This window comes from Salarias fasciatus, chromosome 2 (genome assembly GCF_902148845.1).
Source record: "Salarias fasciatus chromosome 2, fSalaFa1.1, whole genome shotgun sequence".
NCBI lineage: Eukaryota > Metazoa > Chordata > Actinopteri > Blenniiformes > Blenniidae > Salarias > Salarias fasciatus.
In genome coordinates, this window is record NC_043746.1 from 15,217,441 (window position 1) to 15,242,760 (window position 25,320).

The following is a 25,320-nucleotide window of genomic DNA, read 5'->3' on the forward strand; positions in this document are numbered from 1 at the left end:
AAACGCTGTGATTTCACTGACCCATGCAGCTGGCATTCTGAGGAGATCATGTTAGACGTGCCACCCAGTGGCTGAATTACTACGACACCTCTGTATGCCTTTCTTGAATAGTGTGTCATGACAATTTTTGTATAAATGGTATTTACTTCACACATTTAGCACAATTGTTTGTACTTTTAAAAATGTTGATTTCATTCATCACAGTTTATTATTAAAAAGAACGTAACTGTATCGATGCAGAGACAAACTGATGAGTTCTCTGCCGATGTGTTGTTCATGCAGATAGAAATCTTGATTACATTAAATTTCATAGACACAAGTGTTGGAAAAACATGGTTTGAAAGGGAAGCTTTGTGGGAGCAGTGTTCGCCTCAAACACAGGATGTGAATCCAGAGTTCCTGGTTGCTTGAACGCAATTGTTGCATCGGAGCAAAGGAAGGAAATTATTGGGAGTTTCCTCTAAAAGAGGAAAGTGCCCCTTTCCTTTCCATGGAAGAAAACATTTCTGGAGTGGAGGAAAGTCACAGGAGAAGAAAGAGTTGGAACAATCATGCAGATTGCCTCTGTTGGCCCTCCACTTTGGAAAATTTAAAGTCATTTGTTGCAGAGGAGGATCTAAACCACTTCGTTGGGTGAGAAAAAAAAAGATATTTGAGATATATTTATGCAGTGTTGTTTTAATTGGCGTTTATTGTCAACTGACTACTCATGGATAATTCTTTGAAGTCTCTCTTTGATATGACCTTGGGTATGTTCACACGTTTTTAACACAGTCATTACTATCGATCTGGAATGTGTGCTAACCTTGTGCGCTGTAGATCATGAAGATAAACCCGAATCATCTCATAAATTTTCATCCTCTTCATTCTTCGTACTTCTACTCTGCCTGAATGGCTGCACTACAATTTCTCAGCGGCTTGAAAAGCATGAAAGCAATGAATGAATCATCCATGTAAAATGCTGTTCTTTACATGTTTGAAATTTGAAGTCACTGTTGATTAAGGCATGAATGAGGATGGCTCAGAGCTGATAAACAGTGTGTGGAACTGTGCTTTTATTGCATTTTATTTGCTGATTTCCAAAAAAATACAGAGTTTGACATGTGACACCTTTTTTAAATCTTTCCAAGACTTTGCATTCATTCTGGAATCATTCATCTGCATGTAGAAGGGCATCCCATCTCATTCATATTTTATGTAAGTCACACTTTTAAAGATCTGTGGTGTAAATCTGCAAGTGATGCATAGAAGCAGAAACCTATAAGCAATATTTTTTTTATTTATCAGCAGACAACGCTTTACAATTTCTATAAGTGGCCATGTGTTTGATTGGTTTGGATTTACATCAATTTTATTGATTTAAGAAACCCACAGAACACATTTTAAGCATTGCAGTTGGTAGAGCTTTGATTACAACTGCAGGTCAGGCTCATCCTCCTGTCTTGAATACTCAAAGAATATGACACTATAGGCACGCGTGTGCATTCACCGGGGAGGCAGATGCTGTATAATAATGTGATTTACTATGCCAGTCGGACACCTGACATCTCATGTGCTGTCTGGAGTGCAGCCAGATGGTGTCCTTGACTTCTGTGGAAATATAGCACATTCACAGCGTGACGGCTTTTCACTGTACATTAGATCACATCTTACATTAGCAGGCTTTAACTTGATGCTACACCTAGATTTTCAAGAGATGAGTTTTGGAATCACTGTTACCATTCTACATTTCTTGGATTAATTTTCTGTAGGTACAGTGCACCATAATGAAAATAGGATAAAGAAAAAGAAATATTAGCATAATGGAAGATTGAAGAAAGCCATAAGACTGAACTCTGTGTCACTGATTATTGTGCAGAGGGAACCTCGTGCATTTGCAATGAATGACAAAGCAAGGACTGTAGTGTAGACAGGAATGTTTTATATTATGTAATTTAAAAAAGATAATACCAATTTCACACTTGCTCTTGAGTGTATCGTGGCGGAAGGACTGACTAAGGTTAGCAGTGTTGCAATTTTCTGTTGAATAAAGCATAAGGCGTTGTATCACCTAATGCTCTTTGATTTGTGATGTACGCTCCAGATTATCATCAATAGTTTTGCACATTCAAAGATTACACGATGTCTGCTGTGAAGCATTCAATGTCAAAAGGTGAGGCATTAAAAACCAAGGCAGCTTCTTTTCGCTTTACAGACAAAATTAGAGAAATTGAACCAATGCCCTGGACTCTCAGCTGCTGCATGTGAGCCCTTTTGGGCTTTAAATAACATCATACAATGTAGAATATGTTCAAATAAGAAGAATTCAGCTGTAAATAATTCAGTGTTTTTGCCTCTTCATGGTGGTAATAGCTCTTTCGCTGCTGTTGTATTATAAAAACAAGGATAGATGTGCTAATGATTTCCATTTTCTTCATGCAGCCCTTTAACCTCCCACACGTCCTGCCATGGATTTGAAGCTGAATAATGCATAAACCTGAACATTTTACTTGTACTTCTTGATCGTACTTCTGGGAAAATCAAGGTCTCTGTAATACTTGCAATCATTGCATGTTTCCTTAGTGCAGAGATAAGGTGAAATTTTCATCTCTAAGTTTGGTTTTAATTTCTAATTATAGAACATTAGCAATGGAATAGTGGGTCAAATGTATGTCGATTCGTTTCTTTCTTTTTGGGAGGTTGAATAAATGCAATAGCATCAGCACATGAGCTCAGCAGGTCAGGTGCTGGTTCTAGTCCAAACCTGCAGTGGAGGCGGTGGAGGCGGTGGAGGCGGACGAGAGCCGTTTGAGAGCTTCTCTCAACTCTTTCATGAAAGTGGAAATTAGGTTCAAAACGGCAGCACAGTCTTTTAAATGTTTCACAGGAATTCGATTTTTCACTGATATGATTTTTTTAAAAGATAAAAAAAACCAGTGGTTATATGAGGCTGAGTTTAAAAACACTCAGGTTTGTTTTCCATGGTGTGAAACAGTAAATCGTGTCAAGCAGTTAGCATGGCGACTGTTGCTTCATACCGTCTGTTTACTGTTTGCAGCTCATGTTGTAGTGTGATCCTAACCTGCCCCATCTGCACAAACAATGTAATCCTGACAAAATATTGAAACACCAAGAGCCTGGGAATCTCCATACAGCTGTTTTTATCTGAGTGTGTTGCTTTCTGTATTGGCAGAATGTCTCTAAATGACCTGATTACCAGTAGCTTACACCAGGTGCTTTGGAGAGGAACTTCATGGTTTTTCTATTTTTAGTTTAGGGTCTAACCAGGATTTTAAAAGAAAGGAGAAGAAGAAAGAAAACACTTCTCTGATGCACTGACAGTGGCAAAGGCAGCTTACTGACCTTGAAGGTTCATCAGTATGGAGTTTTTCACTTGTAATCGCAGGGGGGGCTTACAAGATAGTGACTGAAGCAGAATATTTTTTCTGCATGGCTACCTACATTGAGACATTCTCCCCTGAGATTCTGTCTGATGTCGAATAGCAGACTGTGCAGATGTGTGTTGGTGTGAAATATTTTTTTTTCTTGCATCTGAACAATTTCCAGGAGATACTAATGCCGCCCAGCTTGAGTAATAATGGACGCGTGTGTTTCTACGACACAGTTGTTAGTCTTTCTCCGCCACTCCTTCAGCAAGCTCTGATTTACTTTGTTAAGGTGTGACCTCATCATCCTGGTTCCCTGATATCCCACCTCCCCCTCGCTGCCAGAGCAAGCAGCCCCGTTATCACACACACACACACACACACACACACACACACACACACACACACACACACACACACACACACACACACACACACACACACACACACACAGAAACATACACATACTCACGCAGGGGCACACAGAACAGCAGCAGAGACGGGTCTATGCAGGCTTGGGAGATTTTCTCATTTTAGTGTGTGTGTGTGTGTGTGTCTGTGTGTGTGCATGCGCTTGGGAGAGACAAGCAGAGTGAGAGAGTGAGAGAGAGAGAGAAAGCGAAACAGAGGAGGAAAAAAAAGGAGGGAGGGTGGATCATGCATGTGCATTAACTCAGCTCCAGCGGCACAGCAGCAGCAGCAGCAGCAGCAGCAGCAAACAGAAACAGCAGCAGCACAGGAGGAAAAGAGAAAGAGAGAGAGGAGAGGAGAGAGAGAGACGAAGATAGAGTTGGAGGGAGGGTAGGAGTCTAAGGCAGAGGAACAAAAGCTGCAGAGGACTGCTTTCCATCTTCACTAAAAGAACAACGGAGTATTATAGAAGGAGGGGGTGGTCATGACAGGAGTGAGACAATAACGGAAGGGAAGAGGTACACTGTAGTCAGTGAGGACTGAAACCAAGGCTCTCCTCTTCTCTGCTCTCCATGTTTTTTGGGACTCACCGTACCATTGCCTTCGTCTCCAAACCCAGAGGAGGATGTCCGTGTCGGGGAAGAAGGAATTTGACGTGAAACAGATCCTCAGACTTCGTTGGCGCTGGTTTAGTCATTCATCCCAGGGTTCTGCCGGCGGTGGAGGCGGCAGCGTTGGCGGTGTGGGAGGCTACATCCAACAGGATGGCCTGGACCACAGAGGAACACCTGTCCAGGGACGGCTGAAGAGTCACTCGCGGGAGCGAGGCGTTGGAGGGCTGCGGAAGACAAACAGCCCGGTGCACAGCATCCTGGCACCGACGCCGGGGCCCACACCTGTCTGTGTCAGAGCAGGTCAACAGTCATGGCATCACCAGCAGAACACCATCCAAGGTGTCCAGGTCAATGAGGATTCTCCTAAAAACTGTTCGTCCCCCAGCAACACGAGAAAGGATGAGCCAAAGAATGGTCAAGATATGAAGAACAGCAAAGACGAGCCTGTAGATGTGGAGGCCAGAGAGAGGTATGGTTGTCAAAAGGTGCTTTAGAAACACAAACTGTTGCTTTCTATTAGTTACACGTGTTCAACTGGAATAATGTCATGGAAAATACTTAATTCCTTCACTTTTTGGGGAGAAACAATTGCAGCACTATAAAATATGACAGGAGAAGTTTGATGCCTGTGACAGCCTCTGTTAAGGAGTACCAAGGTTCGAGCTGTGATCAGAGGAAATTACGAGTTTCCTTGACGTGGTTAATGTCTGTTTATCATTTTCAAGACTCAATATGCTTCATGTATGCATCTGCTACTTTTCCAAGTTAAATATTTGCTGTCATATACTTCCTGCAGATTCTTTAATGAAGTTACGTTTAACGTATTGCTGTTCATATGAATCTGGCTTGTGAGATGCTTCCTACAGGGAGAGTTTACTGTGACTGTCAACAGCATGCTCGATTATATATAAAAACAACCCTTCAAATTTGTCAACGAACTGAAAGCTAAGGGCTTTTTCCACCTCCTCTGACTTTGTTGTGGTCCCGAGTACTTTCACGGTTACCATGTTGTTGAACATTAGTCCTTTGCATCACATACTGACGCATTTTTCCATCGAGTTAAAAGTGGATGGCGGGAAAGAGCTATTACAAACTGCAACACATGCTGGACCTATAAAAAGAGAAAGCAGTGCAATCTCATGAATTATCTAGACAGCCAAACACCATTACACCCACTTTATGAGCTAAAAGCTGCTCACTGGCATAGGATATTTGATTTAGCTTTGTCAAAAACCCCCCTTTTTTTCTCAGTAGCATGCAAAATTCTCACTAATGAGTTTTTTCAGCTATAAATCTTAACCCCTTCTTTTCCATGTTGTGTGTCTCCCCGACCCCCCGTCTTCATTGTGATCCTACGTTTTCTCATAGGAAGTAAACACGTTACAGATGTGTGTGTGTGTGTGTGTATCCACAAGCGTGTATGTGTGTGATAGTGTGTATGTGTGTTGTCTTGCAGAAACACTAAAAGCACCTCACATCGAGGATGAAAGTCTCCTTTTATCTTGTGTGTGACACTCTGAAGGTGATTGGTCCTTAAGCTTCACTGATTCCTGTGTGCTTTGTGCCATGCACCTGGTGATGAAATGAATAATGAAGGGAAAAAAAACACTTGCTTTGTTTCTTTATATTGTTCTCACTGTGATTAAATGAGTAATCTGGAATGCAGAGTTTCTACCTACAGCCAAAAATGTGTCAGTGTGGATGAGACGGCCGCCACAGGCAATGGATGGTCGGGTTCCACGAACAGGACATGAATTATTCTGAGTTAAGATACAGTTTTGGAATTGACTCAACGTTGTGCTCTTCGTGTTGGCATAATTGGCAGATGCTCATGTTTTGGAGTCCCTGTGTGTGAAAAGTGCATGCATAAAAGATGTGCCTCACAGTAAAACTGTGTAAGTCTCCGGCTCTCAGGGACCTTGAGTTCATGCCGGCCATGTAAAATACAGCACAGCCATCACATTTTGACAATGATACTGAAATATTGAAACGGCTCTGCTCTTGTGGATCATGAAATTTATTCTTGGCTCAGCTGCACACAACTGTAGTGCTGTTCGTTTATGAATTTAATCACGAGTTCAATTTTTTTTTCCTTCCCACATCAAATGAAAATATCTCAAATTCGAGTCCACTCATAAGAATATTGATTCAAACTTAGATTACATCCTTTGTTATTGCATAAATAATCCCCCGCTCAGCCACTGTGTAACAAGCTAAATCAAGAAATCTGTATTTTTGCGACCCTATAGGTGCACAGTGTAGCATGGCGAATTAGACCAGTGACTGTGTGACACATCATGGCTCACATGTTCATCTGCAGCTGAGCAGATGTGTGGATGTCACTGAGATATGCACATTCATTTACTCCACCAGCTGGGTGGCCCTATTCCGTCTCACATTATAAATCCTTGACAAATAATTTGTCACAATTCCTGAGGCTGAATCTGGAAATGAGTTCTGCCGCCTGTGAAAAATACAAAAGTTTCAGCCGTTCCTCTGTTGTTGGAAAATATGTGCCAATCACGTTGTGGTGCATGCCTCTCAATGATTAGTTTCATTTATAGGGTGTCGAGAAGAAATCCATCTCATCAGTTTCTTCCATTTTTCATTGATTTGGTTTGTCAAGCTGGTTAATAATGTTTCGGAGAGCTGTCAAACTGAATTAGCTGGCAAAGCCGATGAAAAAAAGCTAATTCCATGTGGCTTTACCATTGCTGCAGTCAAGACTGTGGGAACTGTGCAGTTCACTTTTAGGTTTTTTTTGTACATCAGAAATGTATGTAATCTATTCATGATTTTTTTTTTTAATATAGAGTCACAAGGAGTGGTGTGTACCACCTCCATACACTCTGAAAAGGCCACCAGTCCATGAACAACACAAGAACAACACAATGTTATACATGCATTTGCACTTGTAAGCAATATAGCAGTCCATGCATAAAAAAAACAAACGTTTGAGGTGGAAGCTCCACAAAGGCATAGAAGGAACCTGCAGACTTCACACAGAAAGACCCCGGCCGGCATGCTGCAGCCCACCTGAGCTATGCTGTGGGTGCAGTCTGGACAGGTTGCCAGTCCATTACAGCACAAACACAAAGCAGCTGACATTCACATTCACTCCTACAAGCAATTTAAAAGCACACATTAAATTCAAATGCATGTTTCTGGGAGCAAATCAGTTTATTCAAAGAAAATGTAGAGGGAAAATAAATGAATTCCACATAGAAAGGCCCAGTGGCCCAACCCAGACTCGAACCTGGGATTATTGTGAACCCCTGCAACTGACACCTCTACAGTGCATTGCAGAGGCTTTCTGGAAATGCAAATTTCAAAGCAGGAACATCACACTAGTCTACAAAGAAAATGTTTCCTTTTAATGTACAAACAGCACTTGTGCAATGTGAAATATAAAAGATGAATCCAATTTTTTGAGAGGGGTCTGGGTTAATTAATTGCTCATTAGCCATTGTGGTTTTGTCTTTTTTTTTTTTTTTTAATATTTACAGAGCCATGAAAAAAGGATTTCTATTGAAAATGCTTCTGTGGTGAACTGAACTGACTGAACAGTTATGGACCTGAAGCATCTCCAGGAAAAATCAATCAGTTATGCATTTTAGATGTAAATCTACACATCTGGAATTACCTCTGTCCTTTAATCATGAAAGCCTACATTTACATATCTGACTGCCAGCTGGAATACAGCACAGAAGTGGAACAATGTTGGGTTCGCCCATTTATTCTGAGAGACAGAAGACTTTTTTCCAACCTGTGATATTTGAAAACTCCACCACAGGGCTAATGAATCACGTCTTCACCTTTGTACTCGGTGCAGCTTTGCCGATCATTTCAGCAACCAGCCTGTGTGCCAGGAGTGCTGAAGATAACACAAATTGTCAGTGGCACATTTATTCTGTGATCTGTTTCGTGATAATTATTCTCCCTTCTTCAGGCTCTCTCCACAGTTTGGTTAACCTTTCCCATCTAAGTGGCTGCTCCACATCCACAGAGTAGTTAAATCAAATGCAATGAAGTAGGGTTTTAATACCTTATTGTTTTCCTCCCTCGCTCTTACTACCCCTACATATCTATATACGGTATATTTGTTCTGTCCTCATGACTCTGATCCAAATACCCTCTCCCCATCGTTGACAGAGAATATACGACAGAAGTTAACCTGAGTGGAATGGAGACCCTGACCTCTCCCACACAAACACTAACAGAGGCTTGAGTCAGTGGGCTGTTAGTTTGAATGATATCTCAATTCCCCCTCCGCTGCCTTGGAAAAGAAATACCACCACCTCTCCCCCTGTCAACAGCAGTAATTCAGATATTTGTTGAATGCCTCATAACACCACAAGGCTTATAAGGTCTGCGTGTGACACCGGTGGATTCGTAAATTGTGCTGCACAGTGTAGCTGTTGTAATAACAAAATGACACCCTGTGGGGTAGGGTTCTTATTTTATGATTGTAAATAGTAATTTCAGCGTGTTGTGGTTACACTGTGCCAGGTTAACCAGCTGAATGCCAGAGGAAGGTTGGCAGAGATTAACACTCAAGATAATGTCAGATCCGTGAATGTAAAATATTTTCTCCTTTTTTGTCCAAGGAACATGAACGATGAGACACACTGTATGCTGGACGTTGTCTCTAATTTCTCTTCAAACATGGGGAAGTCATTTCTCCTCCCTAATGGGCCGAGCTCAAAGAAAAATAGTCCCTGACACAGTTTTTTATGAATATTGCATGGAGACTATTAGTAGGAGCCAATACTTAGTTCAACACTATCCTGAGGCACTCATACCAGGCTATTTGCATTGAAATACTATCAGGAGGAATGTGCAACTGTGATTAAATTGAATCTATGACCACGTAGACAAAAAACTGTGAATCAGTCAGCCCTGGCAAGGCATTAGAATGTATAGGCCTGTTTTCACACACTTCATACATCTTATGAATCAGAGAACCTCCGACTACATTAATTCAATCAGTAAATGTCAGTAAACAAACATAAACAAATATCAGGGAAAAAAAGAACCCAAACAAGCCTACATGGATATCTAATAGGCTGATCATGTGTAACTTCCTCTGCTGTTGACAATTAATTTGTTTACCCAATAACATCAGGTATAAATTAATCACAGACGATCCAGCAATGACAGTCTCATACACTATGCTAAGTTAACCTGGCCTCAGCAAAGCACTGAGGGGCTTTCTGCTAAGATCTGCACATTTTTCACTTATAGGACGCCCCCAACCTCCAGCACACACTCCGGTGTGCCTCTCTGTCTTTGTGAGGACACTCATCGACATAAAGCATTCCCCTGCCACTTCCTCTAACCTTTACCACATTCTATATTTGCTGCTCATGTCACTATTTGGATGTGTTTTCTATTGGCATTTTCACAATTCGCAGTGTGCTGAACTGACAGGGACGCTTCGGAAAAGTTAGGAAGGCCTCTTTTTTTTCTCTCTCTCTCTCTGACAGTTTCCCCAAAGCAAAAATAACCACATTTAATATGTGAAGCATGTTTGAGACTACATGATACCTGCATGCAAACGTTTTTTTCTGTAATCATCTCAGTTCAAGTCCGCGTGCTTATTTCCTTTAACACAAATCCCACTGGCAGGACTCTGTCATTGTGCAGAGGCATAAGCATCTCATGGAATATATAGATCACACCGATGCTGCACAAGGCTTTGTGAATGTGGGATTCTGAACCCGACCCGAGCGACTCAGCAGAGTTCTGAGGAGAATGGCTGTTATAATCCATATTGAAGATAGATATCCCATTTGGCACAGGCAGGCGGGACTTTTCCTCTCATAGAAAGACACTGGTGAGATTCTCAGCAACATGTCTGACATGGCTGGAACAGATCTGGGCTGCAGAAAGCACAACTTGACTCTTCTAAACTATTCTTCTTAAAAACATTTTTGAAATTGTATTTGTGTTTCTGGTTGTATCTTCTGTATATTAGAGCTATATTTGTCTGGGTTCTGTCGACAAAAATAGATTGTTTACATTTTCCATATCAAAGCCTTTTCACAGACTTCTGGCTTTGACAAAAGGGAAAAGACTGCAGCGCCTGTGCTTCACCTGTGTAGCAGACGGTTTAGAATATGCAGCGTCTTTACAGTATCTCAAATGCAATTAGTCACATTGCGGTGCGATAGCTGTGACTGGGTGTGAAGAGCAAATGACAAGACGTCATGTGATGTGTGCACACTGAAGAAAATCTGGTGTCGGATATGGTGTGATGGTAAATAAAGCAGAGCTTGCTGTTCTATTTCGGTTCGTTGGTTCTCATTTAGTTGATAAGTTTGCCTTCTCGCATCTGAAAACGCAGGTAGGCACGCTGAGATTTTTTTTTTTGTTTTTAGTTTGCACAAAAAAGAAAAGAGAAATCTATATCCCCTCTCAGACTTTGTGACCATCCAAGAATTGCTTACTGATATGCAATGTACAGCTTTGTCCCTCCGGCAGTTTCTTTGGTGTTCCGGGGTTTTTAGTGCCTCAATAAAATTGGGCTACACCTCTGACGAGCCCACACAGCAGTGAAAGCGAAACATACACCTCAGAGCAAATTTACTGCTCCCCAGAACGTGATACCCGAGCAATTAGTGTCGGAGAGATTGGTAGGCATGAAAAATCCTTACAGCATGCCTTGGAGCCAATACAAAGGCAATGCATCTCAGTTTTATGGCCCAATTGCTTATTCAGTCTTGTTTGGTGTTCCTCTTCGAGACTCCAGAGTCAGTGGGGAATATCATGACAGGGAAATAAATTACACTTGCATTTAGCATAAAGTCTCCCAATAAAGATTAGACTGTGGGACACTGCAGTGACCAGAGCGAGACAATTCCCAGCGGAAAAATGTTGTTGCTTTTTTGTAATCAGAGAGGTGAATCTCACGCAGTCTGCTAGAAAACTTTGTAATTGCGCGATAATCAGGACATCAATATGAGCCACCGACCCCTCCGTCCCTCCTGTAATATCAATCTTACAATGTGCCAATATATTGTGCTGCAAAGCATTACAGCATTTTCAATTCATTTGTATTGACAAATCTGTAACTTGACTAGTTTATGCAGCTCTCATATGAGTGAGTGTGTGTGTGTGTGTGTGTGTGTGGGGGGGGGGGGGGGGGGGGACATAAAACGTTGGTTTAAATAGCAGCAACATTTTTTTTTTTTCTTGAGCCCTATCAGTTTTTACGCAGCAGAAGGACCATGAGATGACAGTAAATTCCCTGGTACAGACGGCTTGGGTGTTTATGTAGCATAACAAACAGCCCTAAATGTCAATGAGTGGACTTTTCTCTGTGAAGGACACCAAAGTGACTGGGCTGCATTATTTGCCATGAGTGTGAGGGATTACTTGGATGCCTGTAAAACAGCATGTAATCTAGCGGCCTGCGGGGACGGGGATTCAGCGGCTCCACAAGGCTGTGAGGAACAGGCTGGTTCACTTGTTAAGTCCCTGTTTTTGGAAAACACACATGCACACGCAGATATGCAAATGCGCACAGGAACAGGCAAAAAGGCACGCACACACACACACACACACACACACACACACACACACACACACACACACACACACACACTCTGCCTGGAAAGCTGTTGCATAGATTGCGGCTCTCTCTCGTCCCACTGGACGGCAGAGCTTAGTTATCCACTTATGTACGGAGTTTAGTCCGTGACAGTTTTAATTTCAGCTTAGAGTGACAAGAAAGATGCAGAGGTACCGCGGGGAGAAGAGGCTTCAGGAGCGCCATGTGTCCAAATAAGCTCCTTTGTGTCGTCAATAATACGCTTCTTATCTTGCTGTGTACAGCCATTTAATTTCTTTCTGGCTTCATACTTAGACAGGAAGAGTAAACAGCCAGTGATGATAATTGTTTTGTTGAATTAAATTGTCCCATCAAATTGAAATTTCCTCGTTAGCCTCACCTCGAGAGTCTCATGTTCTCTTTGTCTGTGAAGTCGCTTGCTTGTAAACTCCAGGATGCCTCCGTCCGTCACATCTGAGAAACAAAGACACAAGCAGACCAGTGTTTGTGGTAATCAGGAGGTCATCCCCACCGTCACATCTGTCTTGTTAAAAATTAAGAAAAAAAATGCTTTTTTTTTTTTTTTTTAAAGTTGCCATCATTTGCATGAAAACGTTGAATGTTATTTAATGGTGTTCAAGAAAAACCCACAAAAGTAAAGCACTGCCATCAAATAGTCTAGGCTAAATGTTGTTTTGAATATATGTTTTTACATATGTTCTTTTTTTTGTCATCTACAGGTTGGTTCTCAGCACATTTTCCAGAATGACCACCAATTCCTCTGACGAGTTTTTCCAGGCCACAAACCACGCAGAACAGACGTTCCGTAAAATGGAGACCTATCTCCAGCACAAGCAGCTGTGTGACGTCCTCCTGATAGTTGGAGATCACAAGATACCGGCTCACAGGTTGGTATCTGTGCTCCGGTCGACTTTGATTTCATTAATCACACCTGCTTCTGCTTCACGTTGCAGATAGGGAAGCGGGACTTCATGCACTTCATTAAGTTAGCGGTGCAGTCACTCCTGCTTTAAGTGAATAATCTTTGAAATGCAAAGCAAATTTCTTTTGATTTTCAGGTAACTGTTGACAGGAACTGTGTGCAAACTTGATGCTCACTGGTTTGCATCTAAATATCCTGTCTGCTGAGATCTAATTACGTCCCTGCCCATCGTGTTTCGCAAATTACATTTGATACATGGAAGCACACAGCAATCCACTGCTTAGAGATGTAAATATTTGGGCATCAGGTTGTTGTGTGAATGGCTGAAACTGAACAGATCCCCTGACATGTCTCCTGTTGTACTCGCTCAGTGCATCTGTTTTTATGTCTGCTGGTTCATCCAAAACAGACTGACACAGAAACCAGAAAACCCCTCAGAGACAGAGACAATATCCCAGTAACCTTGGAACAACAGCACTTTGGAAGCCTCTTTCTCAATCTGGCCTTGTCTTTATTATATTCTCTGAGGATACAAGCATGTAAAACAATTCTGAGGCACAATAGAAGAGACATAATAGCAAATATCGTGATAAATATTAAAATCCACAAGACTGGAATAATGGGTGTAGATTACTTCACTCAGTCATTTCCACAGAATGTCATATGAGCTCTCCTTTTCTATATAGACTCAGCGGTTTGTTACATGAGCTTGACAAATGAGTGAACATAATTAGAAGTCTGACTATTGGTAACATGAAGTATGTGGGATAAAATCATTTATCAGAGAATGAAAATATGAACTCATACAATATTCATGCACATGGCATGACTGTGAGTGCCTGTATCTCTGTAATATTAGCCTACTATCTTGTATTACAACAGGTAATGTGTTTTCAACACGGATTACAGTGTGAAGACATGCTTTTTGTTATGAACATGGTGCAAATTGTCAAGAAATCAGAGGTAATATTTCCTCCTGCAGGCTGGGGGAGTTATGTTTGTTTTTCCAACAGATCTTTACTGCCGGAGGAGTTTTTGTATGACAATTCATGAAGAAACAGAAATTAATGAAGCAAGAAAATAGCATTTACCTTATTTGAAGACAGGTTTGTAGAACATACACATTGTAAATCAAATCACAATAATGAAAAAAGGTGTATCACGTATGACAGTTGCAGACCTTCCAGATGATTTTTACTGCTTCAGATCTCAACTGCCCTTCACAATGAAACCTTTGATGTGAAACCCTTAAGGAACCAACCAAATTCAGCCAATTAGCATGAGATTATGTGTCGCTGTGATCTTACGACTGTGAGATTCTCTCTGACGACTCTGCTTACTTGAATTTTAAAATAAGATCATTCTGTTGTGTCCGGTTTGCCGGTGAAGTGGGCTTAATCATAGCGAGTGGCAGACGAATTTTAACCCCACTGAGACAAAAAATAATGCAGCAAAAGAGGAGAGGCATCAACCAAAGGGGGCTGAATCCTCCCATCCCTCCTGGCAACTCACTCCCTGCCTACAGTGGAAGACATGAAACACACTCTTGAATTCATCAACCTGAGGTGTATCTCCCTCAGAGACTCAAAGACGTGTATAAAATGAATTCATTGTGTTTTTCCTCTGCGGCAGACTGGTCCTGAGTGCTGTGTCAGACTACTTTGCTGCTATGTTCACCAGCGATGTGAGGGAGGCGAAGCAGGAGGAGATCAAGATGGAGGGAGTGGATCCGGACGCCCTCAGATCCCTGGTTCATTTTGCGTACACTGGTGAGTGCTCATAAACACATTCACTGGCTCTGGTAAGTAATGATGTGATTTCTAAGAAAAAAAAAACAACGTAATTAAAATGGATCAGTGTGGTTGAGCTGACTGACTGGAAAGCTCTTAGATTCAAGAAATCTTTTGTTATAAGAATTTTAAGAATGAAAGTCTATTTACTAAAATGGAATATTATAACCGAATAATAACCATATTAAAAATAACTACGGTAAGTACAATGTATTTTTTTTTTAACTTAGAAGATGAAGAACACCTTACTTTAAATATATGAGTATCTTAAATGTATTTTTAATTTTTTGCTGTCATTTAATTGATTAAGATTTTATATCAACACATCCACACCTGGTGAATGCTGCCTGACAAGAAATGTGTTTTTCCTTGTCCTGACATTGCAGGTGTCCTTGAACTGAAAGAGGAGACCATTGAGAGTTTATTAGCTGCAGCTTGCCTTCTCCAGCTTTCACAAGTCATCCAGGTCTGCTGTAACTTCCTGATGAAGCAGCTGCATCCCTCCAACTGCCTGGGAATACGCTCCTTTGCTGACGCCCAGGGCTGCGTGGACCTGCTCAATGTGGCTCACAACTACACCATGGTAGGATTATAAACACAGCCTGGCCACGTTTACACATGTGCTGTGTTTACTTTATAATAATGGTGTGATTGTCCTTTATTTTCAGAATAGGCATAAAATTTGACTTGCAAAACCTTGGTATTTATATCTCATGATTGTATATTGTATTAAATTAAAATAAAAAAAATGGATATTATGATAGAAATTGAACAGATTTCTGCAATCAGGTTCCGTAAATTGGTTTTGTGCTTTCAGTAACAGATAGCTCACTGATTAGTGCACTTCTAGATGTGCGGCTTCTGTATTTGTCCGCAGGGGACGTTTGCACTGGATTAAGATTCATCCACGTATTTCGTCAGATAATTTCTTGCTGGCCATGCAGAAGCGACAGCATGCGGCAGGCGTTATCTCCTAAAGGACATCTGCTCACCCTGTTTACACAGCCCCCCCCCCCCATTCAAGACCAGGAGGTTAATCTAATCATCAAACTGCACAAGAGGGCCAACTTCCTGTTCAATCACTTCAGTAATGAACAGGGGGAGCTGTGGGCTTCCTGGAAGACCATCCTCTGCGCTCTGAGTGGACCAAGTTGTGTTATCACAAGCTTGTGTTTTTTCAGTTGAACGTGGCAGGCGAGTTCCGCTTTTGACATCCCTTTCCTTTCTGAGGAGCGTTGCCCTTTTGCTGCTGTGCATACAAATGTAAAGGTTTGTTGTTGACGTTACAGCAGTTTTTCTCTGCAATGAAGCAAATCTGAAGTAGTGCTTGAGACTTTTGATTCTGTGAAGGAATCCCAATCATACAAAATAAGAATCTATTATGTTTTGTTTTTTTCCTTGTCTCTCAAATTACACAGTAATCAGAAAGTTTGCTGAAAGTAATTCTCCCTGCCTCGCTTCAATTAGGCGTCGATGTTGGATCGTCCCTCCCCCCCCAAAAAAACTACTGGAATTACACAATTAACACTTTCACATTAGTTAAATCAATTACTGTCCTCTCCCGCTGTTCTTGTTTTCCAAGCCGTTTGCTCACCAATGAGTTTGTCAGCGTCTTTTAAATTGTTACAAAACAAACTTAGTTTAGCTTTCAATTTTCTTGTCAGCGGATCAGAACTTGTAATTACAGATAATTGGTCTTAAATAACGTCAAGGAGTTGGATGGTATTCCTCCCTGGGCTTTACTACTGGAAATCAATAGCTGTCCCTCATTTCATTAAGGCTGTCTGCGTTAAGCTCTTAAAACCCGCTTTCATAATAGATTGGACCAAGACACTGTAATTTGCTGCACGTTGATGATCAATAGCATGCTTGTTTTTTTTGTAATTCTGGTGCGTCCACTCTACAGTGTGCACTTGGTTTGTCAAAGTTAGAAATAATTAGTCCCTGGCTTTTTGCTCAAAGGGAAAAAACATGGCAGGATTGTGGCCAAATATCGCTTGCTTGTTCCTTGTGTATTGTAATGTTGGACACACCACAGATGCATAGAACAGAGAGATAGTTTTATATATCATCGCTAATGGAACTGCCCAGAGACAAAGACCTTGAAGAGGTAGCCATGCAGGGCTGGGATATAGCCTGGGCCTCTGGCCAATAAATGGAAGATTAATCTTTAAGAAGGCGATGGAAAACTGCTTTCACTAAACTTGGAGCTGGACACTGCGTCAGTGTGTTTGTAACGGAGGTTTGGAAAGCCTTATTGTATCTCATCAACAGCCTTAAAAAGGCTTAATGGCGTCGTGTATGATCAGCAACAAAGATGCCTTGCGAGCTTACGAAAAGACCTCTTCTGGAAAGGTTTGATGCCAGATTGATTTGTTGTCTGTTGTCATGTGGATGATTTTATTTGATGAGCTAAGCGAAACAGATGACAGTTTCATCTGTGATTTCCAGCTGGATGAGAAAGAGAGAGTATCATTCCGTGGTGATCAGTTATTGTAGACAAGAATCCCCAAATTGGCGCTCTCTATCTCTCCTTGCAATCGTTTTTCTTCACCCTGCTGTCTGTGTGTTGCTCAGTTCCTGCAGGTATAGAAACACACTTGCCACTTGCATGCACAAATAAACACACACACAGCCTATAGCACAGAAGCCTAATCACCAACATAATGCATTGCCTTTCACCTTATTTCAATCATAATACCTGACTTCAGCTGCAATGCAACACTAAATTATAACCCCCTTTAAAATGTGGAAAATACTGTGATTCAGTCCTAAAAATAGTAAGTGCTACTGACAAACTGACACGCGCATGCTGCGCACGCTGCACCGAGCAAACACCTTGGCTAATAGCTGATGATTATCTGTCTCCTCCGTGTCTCCTCTGCGTTCCAGGAACACTTCCTGGAGGTCATTCAGAATCAGGAGTTCCTGCTGCTGCCTACGGCCGAGATTGTTAAGCTGCTCTCCAGCGATGACATCAACGTCCCTGATGAAGAAACCATCTTCCAGGCTTTGATGATGTGGGTGAGATACGATGTCCAGCATCGACAGCAGGACCTCGGGGTGCTTCTCGCTTACATCCGCTTGCCTCTCCTTCCTCCGCAGGTAAGACAGCTGGGAAAGACTTGTGATCTGGGTAGAAAGTGTGCAATGCAGTAGTGCGTATGTGTGAACTCAAGTCTCTTGTCTGTCAGCAGGCAGAGTGAGTCTTGATGTTCTCTTCTGTAACCCGCTGGTGTTGAGATCCAAGTACACGGCTGTGTTTTTTCCTTATAAAGTAACTTCTGAAAGTCACCAGTAGATACTGCCTGAGTCAAAATCATGTTGTAGAGCAAGGGCCACATTCAGCCCATAGTGATCTGACCTTGACTAGCAGTCTAACAAAATTGTCATAATGCAGTAATACTTTTCCCCCGTACAAAACCAACAAAGGCCAACTTGAAAATCATCCAATCTGAAAAAGTAGAGCCTGAAACCACCTTTATAGCGATTCTTTTCAGAGTTAGGTAGGCAAGGTTGGCCCCCAATGTGCATATTTTTAAAAAATAATAAACAAATATTTTCTTGTTATCTGCTGCTCCATTCAGTTTTTGTGCTATGTCTGGCTTATCTAATCCTCCTCCTGTAATTTTGCTGATTGTAACGAATTCTCGATCATGCAGCTGTGATGTGATGTCTTTCTAACACAGCTCCTCGCAGACCTGGAAAACAATAAGATGTTCTCAGATGATCTGGAATGCCAGAAGCTGCTGATGGAGGCCATGAAGTACCATCTCCTGCCTGAGCGGCGGCCCATGTTCCAGAGTCCAAGAACGAAACCAAGGAAGTCTACTGTCGGTGCACTTTATGCTGTCGGAGGGATGGACGCTACCAAAGGTACTTTGATACTTTTTTACAGTCGTTATCAATGCATGGGTGACATTATACGATATAAAAATACAACTTGTAATGCTTGCTGTGTTTTGAATTTTAGGCTCTACCACCATAGAGAAGTATGACCTGCGGACCAACACATGGGTCCAGGTTGGAGTCATGAACGGACGCCGTCTGCAGTTCGGTGTGGCCGTGATCGACAACAAGCTGTATGTGGTCGGAGGGAGAGACGGACTTAAGACGTCCAACATGGTCGAGTGCTATAACCCCATCAACAAAGTGTGGTCCACCATGCCTCCTATGTCAACGCACAGGCACGGACTGGGTGAGTGCTCGTCTGGGCTAATTCAAATACATTCAAATACAAAAAAGACTGACTACGAATTCAGAGATTTCAAACTCTCGTGACGAAAAAGAGTAGGTATTGTTTGAGTCAGCTATTTCAGGTTTTATGAGAGACATGGTCCCAGGGGTCACAGAGACTCCCCACTGCTTCTCAGGAGCAGATTAAATAATGTACAAGACAAATTGTGCAGACAAACATCATCCTGTTAGGGTCCTTTTTAACTCATAAACTAACTCAGTTTATTTAATCAATGCAGTGCCAGAAATGAGTGATTTGTCTGTAGTGCTGAAAATATCTTATTAAAGCAAAAATTTCTTAAACAGCTATCTTATTTCCTGTTTAATCCACATGGGGTCGTGGTGGAGGTACAGAGAACAAAGAAGCCTGAGCCTGAGCATCCCGGTAGTAGTCATGAAAAATAACATGCATTGCTCATTTTTAAGAAATTACATTACATTGTTTTGATTTATTATATCATACAATAATTTTACAATTTAAAACACTCCTTTAGCAGACTGAATTTGGCACAGTTGGAAAATGTGATATTCACCACAAAGTGCAGGATGCCTGCTAAGAAGGGTCACGACTTGTACGCTGAGGGGGGAAATGGGGGAGGAAAAAAAAAATCACATATTTCTTGGGTGTAGACCTTTGATATTTTCCAATTCCCCTATCAAAGCTTGGCAAGCTGCGCTCGCCCTGCTCTTCCGTACTCTTCCCTGGCCAATAAATCCCATATCAGAGGCGTTTTGATTCACAGTTGAAACAGGTCTGGGTAACAGAACTGGGAGATCTTGTCAAAGCGTTGGACTTGCTCACCCGGTGTGGTTGGAGGTATCAGCGCGCCCAGGAGATCACACTGTCCAGATTACCTGCGTTGTCTTTTATCTTTTCTGTTGCAAATATCTCTTCTTGCTTTGCTTATCATCTGCATATTTTAAGTCTGAAAACATTCCAGCTTATTTCCCTGCATGCCCTTTTCCTGCTGTGTGCATTCTGGGTAAAGACATAAAAAAAAAAAAAAAAAAAATAAAAAAAGAAAGTCAAAAGCGCCAGTCTGTAATAAACAGGGGCTTTACTTGAGGAATTATTTCTGTCTGACAGTGTTTTTTAGTTATTCTGAATGTGGGTGTGCCCTCGTGTTCTTATGATATATGATATAAAATTCCATTGTCTGAAACATCCTTTCAATTGTTTCTGGTGAAAACCACTTTCCTCTGCGACTTGGGAACGAGAAATAACAATGTAGTTTTACTGTCTTCCTGTTTTTTGGGAGGGTTTTTTTTTTTTTGAAGACTTGGTAATCTGCATGACTCACTTGGTGCAATTATATAATGACAATATGTTTCAGCTCACTGCAACAACAGGGAAAAAAGTTTGATTTGTTTTCTGTCATTCAGATTGATCATCTCCAAACATGTGGCTTACGTTACCTTGGTAGTATGGTTTATGATCAAAAATTTGAGAAAGCCATTTTCCTTCAGTAGCTATTATGGTCAGGATGTACAGTGGTTATTTAATACACAGTATGTCTTTTCTCTGGTTTCTGTTTTAGCTGAATTGGTGGCTATATATCCACTGTGTGCATGTGTGTAGTTATTTCTCTACGTTTGCCTTGCGGTATCTGACTTTACCGACAGTCAGCTGGGCTTGGCTCCAGCTCCCCGCAACCCTGAATTGTATAAAGCATCTAAAATATGAATGAAGGACTCAATATATGAGAGAAACCTATCTCACAAATATTTATTTTAACAAGAAAATGTAGCGTGTGGTAGGTAGTGTGAGCTTCGACTGTACTAAATAATAATGGAAAACACATACAAAAACACTTAAATAAGAAGCAGCAGTATTTACAGGTACTCCACTCAGTAAACAGCAGTTTCTTCACTGCCTTTTTCCAAACACAGTATTTCTTGATTCTGTTTGTGTAGGCATTGCTGTGCTGGAGGGCCCCATGTATGCTGTAGGAGGTCACGACGGTTGGAGCTATCTGAACACGGTGGAACGCTGGGACCCGCAGGCCAGACAGTGGAACTACGTGGCCAGCATGTCGACGCCGCGGAGCACCATGGGAGTCACGGCACTCAACGGAAAGTGAGTCGCTCAGTTTTCATTGCACTTCTCGTGCAGTCGCAACACAGCTTCCTGGGCGGGGGAATAAAAAAATTCAATCATTTACTTTGAATATATTGTTTTCCTTAAATTAACTTTGTATTTGTAAGCTCAGATGAAATACTGAACAGGATGATGACACGCTGCAATTCACACATCAAGAAAAACAGCTGTACATGTATTGAAAGCATTTTGATTTCATGGATTTGAGTTGCAAATCATCCATATCATGCATTCCTTGCAAAAAAATTCAGCAAAATGTGTTAATGACCTGCCTTGTAAGTTTCATATAAAGATAATATTAATTTAAAAGCCCCGAGGCAAGCTTTGAGAAATGGCCAACACTGACCTAATGCATAATTTGGAATGGAGCGGTCAGTGTTACGGCCATGTTTTTGTAATTTTCAGTGCTCTTGTCCAAGAAAAGTGCAGTATCAGTGCACCATTAGTTTGACAACATTATCATTCTGGAATGGCCTTGTGTTCCGTATGAGATAAACGACCGAGCAGTAGTCGGCGGCACATTGCAAAGGCTCCTCTGATTAGCCTGGTAATTTATACACTATAATTCAAGACCCTCTAAAAGCAAAACACTTTATGCATTAGTGTATATTAAATGCCCTACAACACTGTTTAGAAGCAAATTAGGCAAAAGCGGCTTTCTGCATAATTTGAATATATTTGCGTGCCGAAGGAGAAAAGAGCAGGCTGCTCCTTGGCTGCATTCAGTATTCAGTGTCAAAGTCGATGCAGAGTTATTTTTGCAGCTGGGTCAAAAATAGACAACAAGGAAGCTGTTTCCCTAGCCTTTGCTTTCTTGATGTTGGGCCTGTGAGCTACAAGCCCTTAAATCACTGATGTGATCTTTCTGTGAGAAATCGCTCTCAAGGAAAAAGAAAAAAAAAAAGAAGCCTTTGAAGAATGTTATCCACCGCTCAGCCCTGTATCTGCTGAGAAGTGTCACAGTATCGCTGTTTTGTCACTGTCTCCACACACATCTGACGAGTGTGTTACTTGTTCCAAGGTGTGTATTTCCGATTCGAGACACTTTTGTTTCATTTCTCAGGCTGTTTGCAGTCGGCGGCCGGGATGGCAGCTCGTGTCTGCGGTCGATGGAGTGCTTCGACCCGCACACCAACAAGTGGAGCATGTGTGCGCCCATGGCCAAGCGGCGAGGAGGGGTCGGTGTGGCCACGTACAACAACTTCCTGTATGCTGTAGGCGGACACGACGCGCCCGCCTCCAACCACTGCTCTAGACTCTCCGATTGTGTTGAGAGGTCAGTTTTAAGGCTTTACTTTAATGTCACAACACACACACAAACACAAACACACACAAACACAAACACAAACACACAGTCTTTGGTTTGCTTTTGATGAAGCTGTCTTTTGGCATCCTCATAACGAAAAAAAAAGGGAGTGAAAAGTATCCACACCCTGTTCCTGCATTTTCAGACATGTCTATTATTCCACATACTCCATTGAAGACGTCGTGTCTTTGCATGCTTCTATTTTATGGTATCTAGCCCCATCTGGTGGCCACAGCATCCTCCTGGATAGAGAACAGTGGATTGGATTATTACTCACCAAATGTTTTTTTAAACTGGTATCATTATTGTAAATTATTAACCTATTGTATTATTTTAACTCTTGCCTCTTTCTATTTTATTTGTCATTTGATCAATAAAGACGCAGGAAATATTTTTCCAGAATGCCATTGAAATAATTTTAAGGATTTTAGCAGACAGTATGCACAGATGGCTTTAAATGGACTCTTTCAGACACCGTAGCTAATCTATCCAATATTTAAACCTTTATTAAGTGTAAACATATGTAAATGTATCTCTAAAATCTGTTACACAGCCTGTTTTCTCTGCTACTCATTTGTTTAACCTCGCTCTTTTGCTATGCTGTTATTGATCTACCAACTCTTCATAACTAAGTCAATTGCAGCTATGCCCATTAAATTTATCGCCACTTTATTTTTTTTCCACTGTATTCTTTGGCTGACTTCATACAAGCGGAGTAACATAATGTGTCCCAAGTTTCAATATGGCGAACATGAAGGGGAGGGGGAAAAAAAAACAACAACTTTGAGAAGCAAATGCTGCTTACACTGATGAGTCCGGCTCTCTCTGGAGGCTGCAACTGCCAGCTGTCGTTCAAGAGGCGCTTTTGCATTTCTCTCTTATGTTTCAATTTGTTTCTCTGCCTTTGTGGGAGAAAGCTCAGCAGTCACCGTTCACCCGTCTGTGATTAAAGAGGGTGAACATAAGGGTGTTCCAGTTAGTGCGCAGATGGGGTGTTGTTCTACTCTCGAGATTCAGGCTGAAGTAATAAGTATAATTTTTTTTCATCTCGGCGAACCAATTCAAATGCAAAAACATGCATGAAAACATTTCCTACTGTTGCAGGTATGACCCGAAGACGGACACGTGGACCACCGTGGCGTCTCTCAGCGTTCCCCGGGACGCGGTGGGAGTCTGCCTGCTGGGCGACAGGCTTTACGCAGTGGGTGGATACGACGGCCAGTCTTATCTCAACACTGTCGAGTCCTATGATGCACAGAACAACGAGTGGACCGAGGTAAACACAGCAAAATGGCTTTTTTCGGGCTAACAAAACAAGAGGCTGCGACTTCAGAATTCATCTGAATAATAATGAAGCTTTGTCCGACTTGTTAGCAACACTACTGAGGCTAATGAAGCCACTGAAACGCATAAATATTTGAAACTTGTTTCTCTTGTATTTCACCCCAGTCTCGCCGCCGCAGCCCTCTTGTCTGCATGAAGTGAAACGGGGTTGTTTTGAAGACGGCCTCAGCTGAGAAGCTGCATGTTAACCTCTCTGTCTTCCTGTAGGAGGTCCCTCTCAACATTGGCAGGGCAGGCGCCTGCGTGGTGGTGGTGAAATTGCCTTGAGCGCTTTGTCTCACGACAGCCTGGAAAACAAATGAGGGCGCAGCAAAGAAGAGTGGACAAACAAAACAACAGATCAAGGACACATCCTTTGAGAGTCATGTTTTCTTTTTTTTATTTATATATATATGTTTTTTTCCCTTTAACTTAGCTCTCCAGATTTTTCAGAGGGAAGCATAGAGAGGGCCGTGCTCATAACCCATTGTTTCTATCATTAGTGGACACTCGTGCCCACTGGGGAGGACTGGTTGAGAAACTGGAATGCCTGCACATTCTCCACATTCTCAACCGATCAAGAATTTTCATGGACTTGGCCGAGCAGCACCGAGTCTTTGTTGAACTGGTTTCTTACACCACTTTAATGAGAAGTTCTCTGAATGTCTGCAAGAATAAATGTGAAAGTTGCATTTTTTTTTTTCTTTTTTAAGTAAACAAGCCTAAACTCCAGGTCAGTTCACATTTGCAAAGGCATTTCTTATCAGTGCCATCTCATACAGCGTATTTTTGGGTTCATCTGTCCTTTTATAACTGCTGTTATGAAACATTGTTAAAAGAAAAAAAAAAGTGTAGCTAAGTACCGATATCATTTCCTAATTGGTGGTCTCAGCAGATTCTTACTATTTTGTGGAGGAAAGACCACTGTGAACTCTCATCCAGTAATGTGTTTGCCAAGCTCGATTTATAACAAACGAATGAAATAAACTTTTCGCTGAATAATCTTGGAAACTTTTGTTTCTTTTGAGCCTGTAGCTGCAGAACACCAAAGTCATTTGCTTGTGTTAGATACCTTGTTACACATGAAATACAAGTTTACAGATTTTGTGAATTTAAGAAAATATATCATATTGATATTTCACTTTGCTGTACAGATCTTTGTGAACTTTCTCAACCTGCATTTGTGTGAATAGACTCATGCCTGAACCAGTGGCTTTATTTCTGGGCATGCTTGCTGACGGACTGTTTTATTTGAATCATACAATGTTATAGCTCAAGATTACAGCCCCATTGTGTTTTTTTTTTCCTTTTGAGGATTTAATATCTTCTTAGTCGTGTAGATAATTTTCATTTACGTGGCTCAAGCTTTGGATTAGCCCTGAAGACACAATATGCCTCGAGGCACCAGGCACACCCAAACCAGCTATTTAGGTCGATTACAATGCTCTCACATGACGTGGAATCCTAGAAAACCTGACTAGTGCAGCATTTCACTGATCCCACCGATTCACATTTCTACATTTGTAGTTTTTCCTCATATATAAAGAAACATTATTAACTTGTTGAACCTAACAGCAATTTGTATGTGTAATAACCATCTTTTGGGGGCCAAATGTTAAGTTTAATGTTTTTATCCTAATTTTGTACCGCATGGGAATCTATAAATAAAATAACTTCACTCT

At 41.5% G+C, this 25,320-nt stretch overlaps 1 protein-coding gene across 2 annotated transcripts; it reads left to right on the plus strand.

Annotated features, from left to right (window-relative positions):
- Nucleotides 1-504: 504 nt before the first annotated feature.
- klhl4 (kelch-like family member 4) lies at nt 505-25,320 on the plus strand. 2 transcript variants are annotated; one of them, XM_030109296.1, is made up of 11 exons: nt 505-633; nt 12,683-12,850; nt 14,518-14,654; nt 15,062-15,258; nt 17,568-17,780; nt 18,365-18,551; nt 18,649-18,873; nt 20,826-20,988; nt 22,073-22,285; nt 23,420-23,591; nt 23,867-23,926. In XM_030109296.1, the coding sequence occupies exons 2-11, from the start codon at nt 12,708-12,710 to the stop codon at nt 23,924-23,926; spliced, it is 1,710 nt and encodes a 569-aa protein (XP_029965156.1). In that variant the 5' UTR covers nt 505-633; nt 12,683-12,707. The 2 variants fall into 2 exon arrangements, with proteins under 2 accessions (XP_029965156.1, XP_029965148.1); XM_030109288.1 differs by lacking the exon at nt 505-633 and adding an exon at nt 4,402-4,859 and having other exon boundaries at nt 23,867-25,320.

What these genes read in the sequence shown, in the direction of transcription:
- klhl4 (XM_030109288.1), top strand. Translation starts at nt 4,402, where the DNA reads ATGTCCGTGTCGGGGAAGAAGGAATTTGACGTGAAACAGATCCTCAGA. An exon ending in TGCCTCTCCTTCCTCCGCAG is followed by an intron (nt 17,781 to 18,364) that starts GTAAGACAGCTG and finishes TTTCTAACACAG; the next exon opens with CTCCTCGCAGACCTGGAAAA. An exon ending in CTCTCCGATTGTGTTGAGAG is followed by an intron (nt 22,286 to 23,419) that starts GTCAGTTTTAAG and finishes CTACTGTTGCAG; the next exon opens with GTATGACCCGAAGACGGACA.